Source organism: Macrobrachium nipponense, chromosome 1, assembly GCF_015104395.2.
Source record: "Macrobrachium nipponense isolate FS-2020 chromosome 1, ASM1510439v2, whole genome shotgun sequence".
Classification (NCBI taxonomy): Eukaryota; Metazoa; Arthropoda; class Malacostraca; order Decapoda; family Palaemonidae; genus Macrobrachium; species Macrobrachium nipponense.
The window spans coordinates 26788579-26806119 of record NC_087200.1 but is presented as its reverse complement, the minus strand read 5'-3'; the positions used below and the strand labels follow the sequence as shown (position 1 = coordinate 26806119).

General features: G+C 39.4%; 1 protein-coding gene across 1 annotated transcript in view; it reads left to right on the top strand.

Annotated features, from left to right (window-relative positions):
- LOC135219175 (uncharacterized) overlaps positions 1-12385 on the top strand; it is an 82327-nt gene extending 69942 nt beyond the window's left edge. The window contains exons 6-13 of the mRNA XM_064255711.1: positions 1067-1218; positions 2117-2291; positions 2944-3338; positions 5016-5175; positions 5815-6221; positions 6806-7244; positions 8238-9436; positions 11466-12385. Of these exons, the coding sequence (XP_064111781.1) occupies positions 1067-1218; positions 2117-2291; positions 2944-3338; positions 5016-5175; positions 5815-6221; positions 6806-7244; positions 8238-9436; positions 11466-12131 (3593 nt within the window). The 3' untranslated portion in view covers positions 12132-12385. The remainder of the gene's footprint in view (positions 1-1066; positions 1219-2116; positions 2292-2943; positions 3339-5015; positions 5176-5814; positions 6222-6805; positions 7245-8237; positions 9437-11465) is intronic.
- The last annotated feature ends 5156 nt before the right edge of the window (positions 12386-17541 follow it).

The following is a 17541-nucleotide window of genomic DNA, read 5'->3' as shown; positions in this document are numbered from 1 at the left end:
TTGCCATAATTTTTCCACATATAACAATGCCATCTTTTTGTATATCTTTCTGAGATTTAGAATGGTTAGTATTTATAGTCAGCTTACAATTGCAGTAATTCATCAGCATTGTACCATCTAATCTGTTCCTGGTCAAAATGACCTGTCTCATAAATTCTGGCAGTTCTCTGCCAAACAAAGTACATAATTGATTGCCTTGCATGCCCAGGGTCTACTACGTGAAAGTGACTGTCATTCAGACCCCACACCTAACCCTCCCAACCACCCTACCTTATTGAAGATTAGGAATTAGTTGCAATTATTGCACTTGAACGTTAGAACAGCATGCCGCTTACATGTAGTTTTGTGGTTACTTTGTTGTTATTTTCACGCATATGACAACGCTGTCTCTTTGCAGCTCTTTCCTGAGACTGAGAATTATCATATTCTATAGATGGTCTTGCAGTTTCAGCAACTCGCCGGGCATTTGGCGTCCTAGGTAATGATACCCTTGAAGACAATACAGGTTGGACTAAGGCCAATCTAAGTTCATGAAGAAAAATTCTTCTCTTGAAAGTAGCTTTTCCCTTCCAGTTAGGCCGCACTATATTCCAAAGGACAAAAGCAATGTAGGCAGACACATCCACTATGTTATCAAACATGGCCATAGGCCATCTTTTTGTCTGACGCTTTGACCTATAAGTTGCAACAAGTTTGTCTAAATTATCAACTCCTCTAGTTTAATTGCAAAATTCAATTATGTCAGGTTTCTTTTTTTTTCACTAATAATCATACCATCTTTGATGCAGTTTGTGAAAAACTTGGAACAAATATAGCAAAAAGTAGGTACGGGTCATTTTGACCCAAGCAGATTAGATGTTACGTTTTTTGCTGCTCATTAACTACTGGGAAAATTTTTGCCAGACTTAGGCAACATAATAACCCCCTAAAGTCAGGAAAAGTCAGGGAGATGAAGCTTCAATCTCTAAAACAAGAGAGATATGCTAATGTAAAATTGTTTTCGGGTCAAAAAGACCCCTAACAGTGCAGAAGGGTTAAACGTCATTGCATCGCTCTGTTCTTACAGCGCCTCCAAAATGGCTCCGCGTGATTGGAGCAGATGTGGAGATGTCCGCTGGAACGACTTACGTCGTTGAGTGCAGGTGTGTAGGAGCCCGTCCTCCGCCGGTCATCACCTGGACCGTCGGAGGAGACGAACTGACGGATGCCATCTCTACGGTAAGCAGCCTAAGGAATGCGGGTGTATGTTCAAGAGCCAGTATATATATGTGTGTGTACGTGCGTGTGTGTGCATTAAGCTACAAATATCCTTTAATATCCAATTTGCTTTACCTCGGATTTAATATATTTTCATATATGTTAACCGACGGGGAATTTTTCAGTTGATGATATTTTCGTCCTCTTGTGGATTCGAACCAGCGCACAGAGGAGAAATCAGAAACTTCAGTGACGCCATTACCGACTCGGCCAGCAAATCCACGAGAGGACGAAATTATTATTAACTAAAAAAAATCCCCTTCGGTTAACATATATGAAAATATATTAATTCTCCTGTAGAGCGAATTGGATATTAAAGGACATTTGTAGCTTTAATGCATGTGTATGAATCACGGTGATGTGATTTTATTATAATATAATATATATATATATATATATATATATATATATATATATATATATATATAATAATATATATATATCATAATAGTAACAACAAATGCTAAGCTTCTGTAAAGCCTAGTCCTTATTTTGCTTTGTGATGGAACGAAGACGGGCACTTATAGAAAGGTGTGTCAGTAGCCTCCACTTCTTAAATGGTGACGAAAATGCCTCCTGAAAGGAGCTAGGGCATATGATCAGGAAACACAGATCTATGTAAATTCAACACATATCCATTCTACAACGAGAACTTCTACAACATTCTAAACCTTTTTTCATAATCAGCACGTTTTAAAGTTTCTAACCCTTATACATTTTATAATTAGCGCCCATATAAGATTCGGACCCAAACCTTGGCTTATATAGTAATTATTAATAAATATAAGTATATTTAAAGGATTAGCACATATACAAGATTTGATCATTTCTCTCCACTTCCACTCCTTCCTTCCCGCAGACCGATTCCGAAGGGGAGACCACCAGCCGCCTCCGCTTCACTCCCAAGCCCGCCCATTCTGGCACCCACATTACGTGCACCGCCCACCCACCAGATCACGCCCACCAGGCAGCCTCCCCCCACGCCACCCCGACGCTCTGGGTGAAGAGTGATTCTGTGCCTCTGAAGATCCTCTGTAAGTTGAGAGTCAGTTGATTTGTTTATCACGGCTGGAAATAATCTCGCGTTGAATTGCGTAAGGAATTAGAGTGGGTAAGGGAATTATTTTTGGAAATACCTTCCTAACGAGACTTACTTTGGGAAATGCGCAGTGTAAAAATGTAAATGTAAATGCCTTACTTGCGTAGATTTACTTGGCTAATGAACCATGGTAATAACTTACTGATGGAGAATATTGTCTGTAGAATGAGACTTGCATTGGTCAATTGGGTACTTACTTTGGTAGTGGGCTGTGAGATTACTTAAAGAATTTTCGCTGGAAAATCCTTACTCATGAGAGAGAGAGACAGACAGACTTAGTCTTGCATTTTCACTTTCGAAATACATTCTCTTTGAATTATCTTTCGATAATTATTTGCTTAACCATCGATGATATTTTATTGGTTGGTTACATACTATACACGTGTTTAAATGCATAACTGTGGGTACAAGTTACAGTATTCAGTCACCTGGTTATGGTTCGACTTTTTTTTATTTATTGATATTAAGTTTTTAAAATTTACCTATGTATATAGCATACATTTTCGTAGAAGGTGAAATTGTGCCAATCTAAACCTCAGTGATATTATTCGAGTAGAGGAACATAACCTCCCTGGCATCATTGGCAGATAAACCCGAAGTCCAACTGGACATACAGCCCTTGAAAAAGCAAGAGCGAGTTGGGCCAGGACGACAAAGTAATCACGACGATTTCGACGCCGAATCACCCAGCCGACCACCACCTTTCTCCCCATCAGACACAATTAGGCAGAACCAGATGTTGACTTCTGATCCTGCAACAAAACCAGGATCCCCCAAAAGCGCCATGAATGACGGGGACGGGAAGGACACTGGGAAATGGGCGAAGGATAAGGACAAACTGGAGACCAAGAAGAAGAGTCTGGTAACGAAGGAGATCAGCAAGGGCAAGGGAGTCGTCACAGTTGACGAATTCACGGGCGTCGTACTGCAGTGTAACGTCAGAGCGAATCCTCCTGCGTACCACGTCAGCTGGCATAGGAATGTGAGTTCGCTTCTGCTGCGAGGTTTTGTCAGGGGGTTTGTAGCTTGATTAAGTAAGCTTCAACACGTAATGAACTGTTCTTTTCAGGTTAGCCTGCATTCTTGAAATAACGGAGATTTAAAAGGATGTCAATATTATCTTAAAGAAATTGATGTCGACTTCCTGATTGTTTGAAGTATTTTATGTATTTTTACATATCGTTTGTGACAAAATGAGAATGACTCTATGCGCTATTGTTAATACCTGTTGATTCTATACTCTATCGCTAATACCTGTTGATAATCCAGTATTACGTGTTGTGCTATTATCAAGTGATGGGACAAACAGCTTCAGAACCCGAGTTTCAGAGAGACTGAAAAGAAAATGTTTTGATACGTGGGCAGTTTTCTTTTTCGTGAAAATTTTCATGTTTTCAAATATCAAATGTACACAACATATGAACAATCTACAAGCCTTTTACATATCAGTTTCTGGACGTACGCATATCCTTTTATTGATATAACTAGGTCGTGTAGGTATGATAGGTTGGATCGTATGAATAACAGTTTATAAAATGAAGGACAATGTGATGATCCCTTGAAAATACAAGCTCTTTCAAATATTTATCGATTTCAAAATTTCAGTTAAGTATATGTTAGCTTTACCAGACCACTGAGCTGGTTAACAGCTATCCTAGGGCTGGCCCGAAGGATTAGATATTTTTACGTAGCCAGGAACCAATTGGTTACTTAACAACGGGACCTACAGCTTATTGTGGGATCCGAACCACATCGAGAAAAGAATTTCTATCAGCAGAATTAAATTCCTCTGATTTCGCGTTGGCAGAGCGGGGAATCGAACCCGTACCGTGAGATTGGTAGTCGAGCGCGTAACCGACTCGTCCAACGAGGAACTCAAAATAATTATTATACTACTTGAAAACAGCCTTGCTTTTAAAACGCGCAAATATAGATGTTCAACGTACTCTGAGTTAGACCTATTTCTCAAGTGATCCCCGATAGCGAAACTGAACAGAAGCGTTGAAAGAAATTCAGTACCATCAAAATGGACCGTAAAATCTGGTAATAAACCTCTCTTCATTTTCTAAAAGAAGGATTTATAATATTTGTGAAAAATAGACCTTTATGACAAAATAAAAATTGCTTAACGTCAGAAGAGCAAACGTTCAGCCCAATTCTGTCGTGTATGTATTTCAAAATTTACTGGAAGATATGTAATCAATGTTATATCCGCGAGACGGAAAGAAATTTTGTAAACTCTTGATAAGCCACCTTGGCTACTTATGTATTTATTTATCTAAATATTAATTTTTCAAACGTCAGACCAAAACATGTAGAGGTTACTAAGAAAAAATCTTTTGTTGTCGAAGGTTTACATATTCCGGAGCAGCATACAGAACAAAGACTGAAATGTGAGTCAGGCATTTTATCATTTTGGCACTCCCCGTTCTCACCCTGCATCTATGTACCTATATTATCCTTTGTCCTTTGAAGTTTTTCTGTAAATAAGAATTATATATTCAATTATACGATACATAATTGTAATTAAATCCAATAAATTGCCCTAGGCAATGTACTGCTTGAGCTAGCATTGCAAGGCAGTATGGAACATTTTTTTCAGTAATAAATATTAATATCATCATTATCAATTGTGACTCGCTACTTTTGCTCATTAAAGGGCATTCCCCTATCTCCTGTCACGTCTCCCGGCCTGCTGCTGGGGAACATGAGCGCCGTTTTCCAAAATCTGAGCAGGAAGGACGCAGGCAACTTGACCTGTACAGCCCACAACCAGGAGGGATCATCTCGCAGTAGACCTGTTTTACTCCACGTCAACCGTAAGATTTCTTCATTTTGTTTACCCTCTGATTTCTCTAAGAATAAGTGTATGCATTCCTTAAGGCCTGTCCACACGACCGGGCCTGATCGGCGGACCTCCCCTCTAACGGGCACACTTGACGGGCAAACCGTCAAAATTGCCCGATGGGTCTTGTAGCAAAATCACCATGGTGGTGCCCGATGGCTTGAGCTTCGACCCTAGCAGACGTACGTTAACCCTATACATTTCTTTTACTGAGCCATTCTTTGCACCATATTCTCCTCTTTTTCTTCTTTTTCATCACACACAAAGCAATTATCATGCTACACAATATCTTCTTTGCGGTAGGCACCATGTTTATCGTGCCGCACTGAACACACTACTGGCATCGTCGGACACGCCCACCTCTCCATCGCCTCACCCGTGTGGACAACATTCACGGGTAAGCCCGCCAGAATTTGCCCGTCAACCCCGAAGACGCCGATCAGGCCAGCTCGTGTGGACAGGCCTTAGTAGCGTTTGCTTCTTGGTCTGATATTATCATGACTCTTTGTGCATTTCATTTTCAACCAGCGCGTTCAATTGCACAGTTTCATATGATTTGTAGGTTTATTTTCTGAATGGGACGTTAACCTGATAATCACTGCTGTACTTACAGATGGTCCCGATTGTGCAAGAGACGCTGCCAAAATCTTGGGCGTCCCTCGGCATCATACTCTGAACGTCACATGTGAAGTGGATGCCTACCCTCCTCCAGACTCATTTTCATGGGCTCTGAGGTCTTCCAGGGGCATTCTAGCCGTGCCTCCCGAAATGATTCATTTTTCGGGCACGACCTCTTGGATCGTGTACACTCCAAGAGCCAACGTAGATTTCGGGGACCTCCTTTGTTGGGCGCATACCCCAGTCGGTCGCCAAGACGATCCGTGTGTGGCCCAGCTGGTGTCTGCCGAGAAACCCGACACCCCAGAGAACTGCAAAGTGACCAAGAGATCGCAGGATAAGCTCTCGGTATCCTGCAAGGCAGCGCATGATGGGGGACTCCCTCAGACGTTCTTCATGAAGGTAAGCATTCGAATCTGATAAGATAAGGTTTATAGAACGATCACAGGTAGTAACAAAAGATTAGTTTAAAACCAAGAGGTTGAAAGATATATTATATAAATAATTTTGAAATTGATAAAGGAAACATGGCACGAGGTGTAGGGCTTTACTGAATGTTGACATTCTCCATTGTAGGTCGAGGTTTACGATTGTAGTAACTTAGGAGGTTTGCATTAATTACTTAGTCCGAAGCCAAGGTTAATTATCTCGGACCTTTTAAGACTACAGTCTTCAGCATTAAATGTCATCACGTACTGTCTTTTGTTGTATGTAGCATTTTGGATTTCCATAAGTAATGTAATTTTCCCTTCTGATAGGTAACATTAATATTTAAGTATAGTAACATGCTACGTGAGTATGTCGATATTGCCAGGGATAATACCTCATAGGATTTTGTGGAGAATTCCTTATATATATTTGCATGAGGATTTTATTTTTTACATTCCTTTTGTAGCGATAACCTAAACTCCGAGCATTTCTGGAAGCTATTAAAAACAAAACTGAGATGTAGGATTAGCTCATATTTAACCAAAAATCACTTCCAGGTCTTCCATGGCGGCCTCCAGGTCGCTAACAGCACAAGCGTCAACCCGGAGATAACGGTGTACGACTTGGAACCTGACACTCGGTACCGTCTGACCATCTGGTCTGCCAATACCCATGGCACGAGCACTGGCCACACGAACCTCTACACCTCCACCCTGCCCTCCAACACCTCTTCTACGACGAGTAGCATGAACGGTCACTCGTCCAACAACCACAGGGGCCTCCTGTCGAAATTCGGCTCCTCCATGCTGGCAGTGGTCGTGGTGGTGACGGTGGTTGGTGTCGTCGTGGGAATCATCGTGGGGATTATGGTCCGGAAGATTGACGGGAGATCCCATCATTCCGGGCGCGACCAGGAGGAGGAAGAGGAGGAGGGGGAGGAGAGGCCGCCCACGCTCATTAACAACAACCAGATAAACGTAGCTATGGCGGGCATAGGTGAGTTCCACAGGTAGGGGAAATCGAAGAGAAAGAAAGGAGAACGGTATTAGTGCACGAAAGCATCGCCAGATGGCACTGAATGTTACGTCACGCGCTGCCCTAGATCGATGGATCAAAGATGAGATTTTTGGTATGACAGAATATCCTCATTCTTGACGTCCGTTTTGTCTGAATTGCCTCGTCCTGTCACACTTAACAGAATTAATTAATGTCAGTATGATATTTTGTTTAAACTGTAACAACACTAATCCTTTTAAAGCTTATGTTTTCTGCCCATTTTAACGTGTGTGGAAGAGTTGTAGACGCTACTTAACATTAGTAAATCACATGAACGTAATTTTTCTTTGCCGAGTGCTAGTATTTCGAGTGATCAAGACAATGTTTGAAAAAGGAGTACTTAAACGCATGGGCATTTAATGCAGTTTCATTTTTCTTCTTTTTCAATATCTCGTAGGGTGACTTTTCATTAACCCCTCTTTTCAGAATATATATTCACTATACTAGAAATATTGAATAAAAATTGATTGTTGCTACATGATTTATGCTTCTCTGTATTGTCATGATTAAAAAAAGTTACACTTAGAGAGAGAGAGAGAGAGAGAGAGAGAGAGAGAGAGAGAGAGAGAGAGAGAGAGAGAGAGAGAGAGAGAGAGAGAGAGAGAGAGAGAGAGAAAGTTTGCTGTTACAGCAAAAGTAAAGTGCAGTGAAGCACAAATAGGATTTGAAAGTAATCAAGAAACTAACATCAATAGGCGTAGCATACGGAGGTCAATAAATGGTGTTTTAAAAGTACTGCTTAATTTTAAGTAATGCAAGCAGAATGTATCGAACGGCTGTTTTTAAGTGTCTACATGATTAAAATTCGGTTTTGTTGAAAGTATGCAATGTGTTCTTAGAATATAATTGAATGGAATAAAAAGATAGATGCTGGTATACAAAGTAACTGTCGATCTGCGCCACATACTTTCTCCCATTCGTTATTTCTTTCAGGGAGGAGAGTTCCGAAGTGCCTCGAGCCCTTAGGGACATCTACAACACGCTATGACGTGATGACGAACCCCGGAGGTAAGAGCGACAACCATGTTTACGATGATCCAATCACTCTCAGAGGTAGAACGTCTCCCGAAGGGGCACCGATGGAAGAGGAAAACATTGAAGTCACCCATCATGACATCCGCTACCCCCCGTTTTCTATGACGACAACTGATTACTTTCATCAGTCGCATAACTTTTCTTGGCATTTACCCAACTCAAGGCTTTTACGCAACAAATTTAACCAGAGATACCAGACAAGCAGAGGATGTCCCCGCAAACCTGTCCGTGTAGAAACGCCCAGATTACCTGAATTTGATATCAGCACGACGGTCACTACCCGGAGGAAGTTCCAGGCGCCGTCGGGCATGGAGTTCAGACTCATCCTTATTCCCGAAACGAGCAAGATGCTTCAAGTAGCTTTAGAAAGAGATACGAGACTGGCATCCTATTTGTGCCACGATTCGCACGTGTCGAACTCTCCCATGAAATTCCCAACTATCACCGAAGAGGACGAGCAGAAGAACGCAGACGCTCTCGACGATCATTCAGTCACCCCTTACGAATCAACGCCAGATGACTTCACAATAGAAAACGGACAGAGTGACACTTCTGAGCTCTTACCCAAGTGTTGCAACGTCGAGGCCAGAGCAATGGTCCACTCGGAAAATCAGGAATTGAATAGGAACAGGCTAAACTACGGACGTTACAGACACCTGCAAGAACGGACGGTCTCCGATTGCGCTTTCGACGATTTACAAATTACACCCGAGAAGATCCCAACGCTGACGATTTATGGAAACGGACACGGGAGGCAGTCGCGCGGCAACCAAACAAAACGCCCGATATCCTACCATCTGAACGAGACCAGGACCACCCTACAGAACATCGCCAACGTCAGAGCGTCGACGAGACTTCAGAGGAACTCGTTTCCCGACGTAACTTTCAGAACAGACAACGACGACGACTCCAGGATGAAGGTGGCACTCCTGGGGCGCCAAGACGGAAGGGGAAACGAGACGCCCAAGAGAGCGGCGCCCTCGAACCCTCTCGTGGGAAAACTAGGACGGCACCATCCTTACGGGATGCCTGTCAGCAATATAAGGAAGGGCATCAGATCTCCTCAAGCTCCGCCTGTCAAGAGTATGGATAATAAGGTAAGGAAACACGAAGGATTAATGAAAATTAAAGTAAGTTAAGTTCAGATTGACGTAGAAATATGAAAATCAGACAACACTCAGGACTGTCTAAAAACTGTGGAGAAATTTAATTTTTTCTTTGTGCTCATATATTAAAAAAAAAAACCGTCTTGTTACGAGTATTTCATTATACTTTTATATTTACTGTCATTTAGCATATCAATATTTAGACTGAAGAACCAGCGTCATATTTCGCTATTTAGGCAATCGACGATGCTCAGAAATTGAATTAAGATGCATTACGCTGATATGAAAGTTGGAATTTTATTCCAAGTTAATTAATGCTCTGTACTTAAGGGCAAATTGTTGAATTTGAATTTCCTCACTTTTACAGAACTTGCTTTACTACATCTAGTTAGAAATCTAACTCTCTTTGCCACGTCAGTCTTCTCCATAAATCAAATATCTCATAATTATCGCTTGCCAATTTAATTTTTAGGCTTACACATTAAGTGGATTGTTTCAAATAATTTTTTTTGGGAATATGATGCACTCTCAAAATTTGACGTTCCAGATATTTCATAAGACATGTCGCCATTCATTCTTATATACAAAAGAACGAATGATGTTCTCACTCTTGTAGAAATTCTCCTGTATAGCTGTTGTTATTGACGCGGAAATCTTCTCCACGACTTTATTGCCTTTCGGAGAAAGGTCTTCCTTGAAGCTTTTGTTTGCTTTGATATCTTTCCTCCAGCTTTGTAAGTTTATATTCAAGTTTTCTTCGTCTTTTATGCCTTCCTAAAGCCTTGTTTATAATATAAGTTTTCTCAGTTTCGCTTACTCCGGAATCTTTATATCACACTTACTTACTTATTTATTTATTTTTTGCCAATGAAACGTTTTTAACAGCTTTCATGATTACCAGTGTGGATTTTTACAATCCTTCGTAGGTGATACTAATGGCATTTTATTTACAGCTTTCATGTTTTATGGTGAAGTCCTCCTTGCAGCTTTTATGAATTGCTCTTAATCATTCTTAAAACTTAATTGGCTTGCGCTCAAGCCTTCGTAAAAACATCACTAAACTACACTTTACCTGTGATGGAAATGTCATTAATTTTTAATTCATGCTTTCAGTCTCCAGAAACTGTGAATACGAAACATATTTTTTGCCTCTCTTATCTGATCGGGAATTTTATGTCCATCTCCCTCCTGTTCTCTAAAAGTAAAAATAGTTAATTTTTACATTTAATAGGCCTTGTTAATGGCGTAGTTGACATCATATGCTTTTAGATGCAGATTTTTATGTAAGCGTCAGTTAACACTACACTGCTGTCTTTTGTGGTTTTCCTAGTGGATTTTCTTGCTCAGAAATGCAGTGCCAACCTTTAGATAATTTCGTTTGGCAGATAGTCCTCGTTTTGTTTGTTCCCTGTGCAACTTGCAGACATATATGAGGCAAATGGAGTTATTCAGTCATATGCACGAATTGCTAGCATTAGACAACGAAACTTGTGGTCGACGGAATTGAATACTATTTTTTTTATATATAATTTTAGGAAGGTGGTACCTTCAGTGTTATAACTCTTGTCTACAAACAGGTCAAACAAAAATATTTGATCGTCATTTCTGACGCACTTAGCAGCAGCATTAGATGTATCATTAATTCGTGATCCTTAACATTCTGTTTCTCATAGGAGGACCTTAATCTCGCTAAGCAAACACAGTAATGATAACGAAATTCGCATTCGATTTTAACTTTGAAACATAATTGAATAAACTGCTAATTGCCCAATCATGAAGATTTGTTTCCACAGTTACAGACCTTAATATCAATCAGTCTGACTATCAGACTGAAAAAGTGGAGTATCTAATTTATTATAGTACCTTAGCCACGAACAAATAGGTTTGAGGTGGAACAATAATACGTGATCCTAAAGCCAGATCTTCCTTCATGACATCTTGATGACCTTTGTTGATGCAACTCCATTATATGATAATAAGCTAATCAGACAAGAGTGCATAAGAAAGTGCTTCATTCCAGGTCGTCCAGTCGGGTCATCCTCCTCCAGCCAACATGATACCGACGTCGCCCTTCTCGTTGCTACGGAAGCCCAAAGTCGGAGTCACGTCTCTGCTGTCTCTCGTGTCCTCCTCGTCGTCGACGTCGTCGCTGTCGTCGTCTTACGCCAGCAAGAGGGGAAGGGGGTCAAGGGAAACGACCACCTCGCCACTGTCGGAGGGCAGGAGGCGCGTCGTCAGTTGCGGGAGCAAGAAGCCAACCTTCAGGAACCTCAAGGCGCGTCCCAGGAGCATCCACCTGATCTCCGGTCCCGAGCAGGTCCTCCAGTGGTGGGGGGAGGAGGAAGGGGACAACAACGACTGCCAGTCGTCCTCGACGCCCTCCTCTCCGAGATCGTCCACTTCTTCGTCGTGTTTCCCTTATTCGTCCATGTCTTCGTCGCCCGTGTCTTCTTTCTATTCCTCCGAGAATTCGCTCTCGATCTCGACCGCTTTTTCTCACTCTTCGTCTTCTTCTTCTTCTTTCTGCATGTCATCCGGCTCTGGGTCGTCCTCCACATCCAGTTCTCCATTTTCATCCTTCTTGTCTCCCTCGCTGACTACTCCGGCATCCTCGTCCGTTCTGTCGCTTTCGTCTTGCTCTCCAACTCCCGAGTCGGTCATGTCCGGTCATATCACTCCCACATAAAATAGTAACAGTAAGAATTTCGCATTTAAGGTCAATGATGTATATATTGAAGGGCTGCGGATGAATCAGGGTGTTACTTCACGTGCAATATCGCAATTGTTCAGTGTACAGATTAGTTGATAAGACTTTTTTACATTTTTATATTCTTTCAGCAAGTATATTTTATCAAATGTATTGAAACTATACCACACAAACGATCAAAGATACGTAATGTATGGTACGTAAAGTTGTAAATAAATAGCTTTTACAATTATCGCTCACGAATCTTACTATCATAATACAATGAAACAAACTATTGCTATAGATGACAATTAAGGGACATGAATTTTGCAGATGTCAAAATTTTACCTGTTTATTCTTATGTATTTTAAACAGACCACCGAGTGCTCTCTTTACATTCTTATGGATGATCCGATGGATGTAATTTGTAAATAAGAGGTGAACATTAGATCGAAACAAATTAAAGAAGCTGGAAAGCTATGTAAGAACAGATCAACGAAAGCGGATAAAAAGAGAAAGACAGAAGCAATGTAACTGAAAAAAAAAACCTTTTAATATTACTTACAGTGCGCCGTACAAGATACACTGTAAGTATGAACTCGTCCCTACAGGGTGAAGCAATAATTACGACGGCATCAACAACTGGTTAGATACAAGAAGTGATTAACATATCAAGCTTCACATTCTGTTTCTCGGAATCTCATCACATGGTGACAGATACGAGGACGAACTTACGTAGGTGTCATTTTTGAGTAATTTTGCTAATGAATAGACAAACGACAGTCAAATCCATAGCCTCCTGGCGAAAGGTAATGAAATTTGAAAATAAAGTCGCCTATCTCTGTTATGATGCTGGTGAGTTTAATTAGTTCAGTATCCTGAAATAAACATTAGTGGCAGGTGAGAAAACTAAGGAGGAAGCTTAGGCATCATACGTCCTGATTCCTACTGGAACTCAGATTTACTTTACAAAGGTAAGATCAATATGGATTTATGGGTCTAAATCACGGTCCAGCAGTTCCATTATGGATGCAGTCATCGAATCTTCGACTCTGAATAACATTTGTTATCGTGTGTGCGTATGTGTAAATACACACACACACACACATATATATATATATATATATATATATATATATATATATATATATATACATATATATATAATGTATATATATATATATATATATATATATATATATATATATATATATATATATATATATATATATATATATATACTATATATATAATTTTCGTCAATGATTAATCTTACATTTATAATGTTTGATTTAGTTTAACATTTTTCGTCAAATAGGAATTATATTGGTTTGAAAATGACCTGACAGTATTACTGGGATTTTAGGCCTCCACTCAACGTGTGTGGAGGAAGGACGAACATCACTCAAAAGATATTCTTCAGCTGCACTTGTAGCCAAAGAGCACTTAAGAATCCCACCCACCCTCTTCCCTACCCATTGCCCGATGGCAGAGCAACATTTAGTGACCACCGACCTTGACAGCGCAGTACCAACTCAAAAGAACCTTTCACCTCGCTGACCTCGATAACCGTAACGGTGCGGCAGTCGGTATCTTATTTCTGGATTGATAAAACAAGACTCCATCATAACTACAGGGTGAAGTGGCAGAAGAGATTAAAATTTAATCTCTTCTGAGGTGCAGAAATTCGTTACACTGGGTTAGAAGACAGTGGCAATATATCAGATGGCATTTAAATTGGGCTTACCTCAGAAGTCCGCCCTGTGGAATGCTGTAGCACAACAGGCTACTTTTTTCTTCTTAATTTTTCGTTCTCCTTTTTAACTGGCCTTAATCTAGTTACTCCTTATGGTAAACATTTCGTGCATCACTCCCGGAGAACGCATTTCAGTTCCAGGTCGCGTCCTGGAACGAAGTAGTGGTTCTCACGTTTTATTACTATGAAGACGAGTTCATCATACTCCACTTTTTACCCACAGTAATAAAGTAAAAGATATGCTGCTATGTAATCCAGCGAGCGCATCACGGTCAACCCAGGTTTCAGATAAGGTAAATGATTTCAAATGAAGGCCTCGTCTCAAGGGCCTGGGTGTGCAAGGTACGCCTTTCAGAACCTGAGACCTACTATCAGCATGACGTCACTCATTTAGTATAGAATATCTCTGGATACACTTTCACCCACCCACCCTTTCGGAGAATTCGAGTACTCTGCTGCAGCCAAAGTTACGTAATGGTTCTGTCGGGAATATTAGAGTGAGCGAAATGAAAAATACAAAGTGAACGGTACAACAAGGGAATAATAAAAAATGTTTATGGTAATCGCTTTTTCCTAATCTTGATGTAATTTGAAACCTTTAAAAAGCATTCAAATTAATAATGCTAGAAGCTGAGCCCCACAATAGCGTGAAAGGGACTCTTAGAAGTCCACTGTTTATGCTAATATGATATAATTTAAATTTGATATACAAGTAAAAAGAAGCCTTTCAGAGCCTTTAGAATTAAAAATCGCTATTAGGGTCTATTTTCAAATTGCTCCTCTTCGCCAATTCCTCTATTGATTTAGAAAGGAAGGAAAATTATTTTTGAAATTTTGCAATGATTGAATTTATCTGTATCAGTCTAGGAACTGTATGCAAATGGCTTCAGACCCCTGTTCAGTATATACACGCGTTCACCACATAGTACTTATTACATTATATATATATATATATATATATATATATATATATATATATATATAATATATATATATATATATATATGTGTGTGTGTGTGTGTGTGTGTGTGTGTGTGTATATATATATATATATATATATATATATATATATATATATATATATATATATATATATATATATATATATATATATATATATATATGCGTGTGTGCGTTAAGTGTATGTTATATATGTGTATGTATGCATATAATATATACATACAGTAATTTGAAAATATAAATGTGTGAGCGTGTGTGTTCAATTTTGGGCGCATGTAATTGTTTGTTGGTATGTGTTGTCATACAGTGTATGACCAATTTTCAGCGCCTCAGTGGCGTGATCGGTATGGTCTTGACCTGCCCCCTCGGTGGCCGCGACTTCGATTCTCGGGGATTCCACTGAAGGGTAAGAGATATGGATTTCTGGTGACAGAAGTTCACTCTCGACGTAGTTCGGAAATCACGTATAAAGCCGTTGGTACCGTTGCTGAATAACTACTGGTTCTATGCAACGTAAAAACACCATACAAACAAAAAATGTGACATTTGAAGTAATTCCCATATGTAAAGGGTCCAGTTCGGTAGTAGTTGAGAGTTATCTGTTTGCATATACATTCCCTTCCACTGACATAACTTGCTTTTTAATAGTTATGGCCGTATCAGTCTCTTTGCCAAAGTGAAAAAGGTACCGCAGACGCAACGGGACTCGGGAGACACTATATATTATATATATATATATATATATATATATAATTATATATATATATATATATATATATATGAATAATTATCACATCGAACCGTGATCCATTTATATATCAATTCAAGCTACAAATGTCCTTTAATATCTAAATTCACTTTACCTCCAAATGATATATTTTCATATATGTACCGAAGGGGACGAAATTATTATCAAATAAAAAATTCCCCTTCGGTACATATATGAAAATATATCATTTGGGAGGTAAAGTGAATTTAGATATTAAAGGACATTTGTAGCTTGAATTGATATATATATATATATATATATATATATAATATATATATATATATATATATATATATATATATATATGTATGATTTGTGTAGTTTTGCTTTGAGATCTCCAGCCAGATTGATCTACGTCTAGACTTTATAATGAGCATTTAATCCACTACACTATGCAGTGGCACATTTTTTTGTAGTTGTTTGTAAGTTCGTATTTACCACTGGAGAAAAAACTAATATTCTTCTTTTAAAAGAATCTGCCTTTGCTTTTGTTTAAAAAGGCAAGACTCTTGCCAAAAAGGGAAGGAAAACTAAATGAATATAATCTATCTTCGCTGGAGAGAAGGGAGTGACATCAAGGTCAACGTGCTCAAATAACAACCAGTAACTTGATGGAACAAGGTCCTTCCTCCCTTTGGGTAACTGAATAAAGGAAACAGCCAGACTGAGTTGAGTCAAAATTGTCATATTACGGCGATTATAAACTATGAAAAAGTAATCATATCTAACAAACCAGTAAGTTATTAAAGGAAATGAAATTTTATTTTATTATAAAGTTATTTCTTTACTCATTACAATTCGTACCGTAAAAGGAACGAGAGAGCTTGAATAGAACCATTTCTGTTAAGTGTCACACGAAAGGTCATGGCAATAAGTTTACCGGACTCCGGGTAAAAAGAGTTTCGTGGTCCATATACCCAAACAAAAACCAGTATTTTACTGACATTCGTAGGAGGTTGAGTCAGATGCTTATAGGCTGATGTTTCGTGTCATCTGTGGGATGGACATCGCCTCAGCTGCGTAGTTGGTATGGTATTAGCGTCCCACCTCGGTGGTCGCGGGTTCGATTCTCGGCCATTCTATTGAGGAGTGAGAGATGTGTATTTCTGGTGATAGAAGTTCACTCTCGACGTGGTTCGGAAGTCACGTAAACCCGTTGGTCCCGTTGCTGAATAACCACTGGTTCCATGCAACGTAAAAACACCATACAAACAAAGAAACAAACAAACCTGTGGGATGGATAGACTTCTGTTATCCATTAGTTAAGAGTAAGAGCCATCACTAATTGGACGTCAGCAAGGTTGTCAAAGAGTACGTGAGCAATAACCACTCGCCATTTACAAGCCACAGAAATAAGTGTCACAAGTACGTGACTCGCACTACATGCACAGGCTATAAGAAGATGATGGCACGTAACATCATCAAAGAGTGTCATTCCATCCTCAATGGAAAACTACGAATTAAAATTGCCCTTTACCGTTAATCTGACAACTGAAACTTATGGTAGTAGGCTCATTGGTACTAGGCGCCGATGAATCGCCTCAATAAAAAAAAACATAATTCATATGTAATCTAAATTGCTTATCGACATTCTCTTCACGCAGTGATTGATACTCTAGTTAAAATATTCGGTATAGAACGAGACAAAGATTGTTCATCATAATCTAAGGTGATGAAAAGTTGCATTCGATAGTTGCAGATTAATTATGGAAAGTTTTTCATTGTTGGCTTGGAACTTGTCGCTTTAGTAGCTTACAGGCTTTCAGATGATCGATTAAGACCAACTTTAAATATGGGATATTGTCGCTGTAATTCATACATATTAATATATATATATATATATATATATATATATATATATATATATATATATATATATATATAGTATGTATTGTATGTATGTATATTCGTACGTTCATAATTAT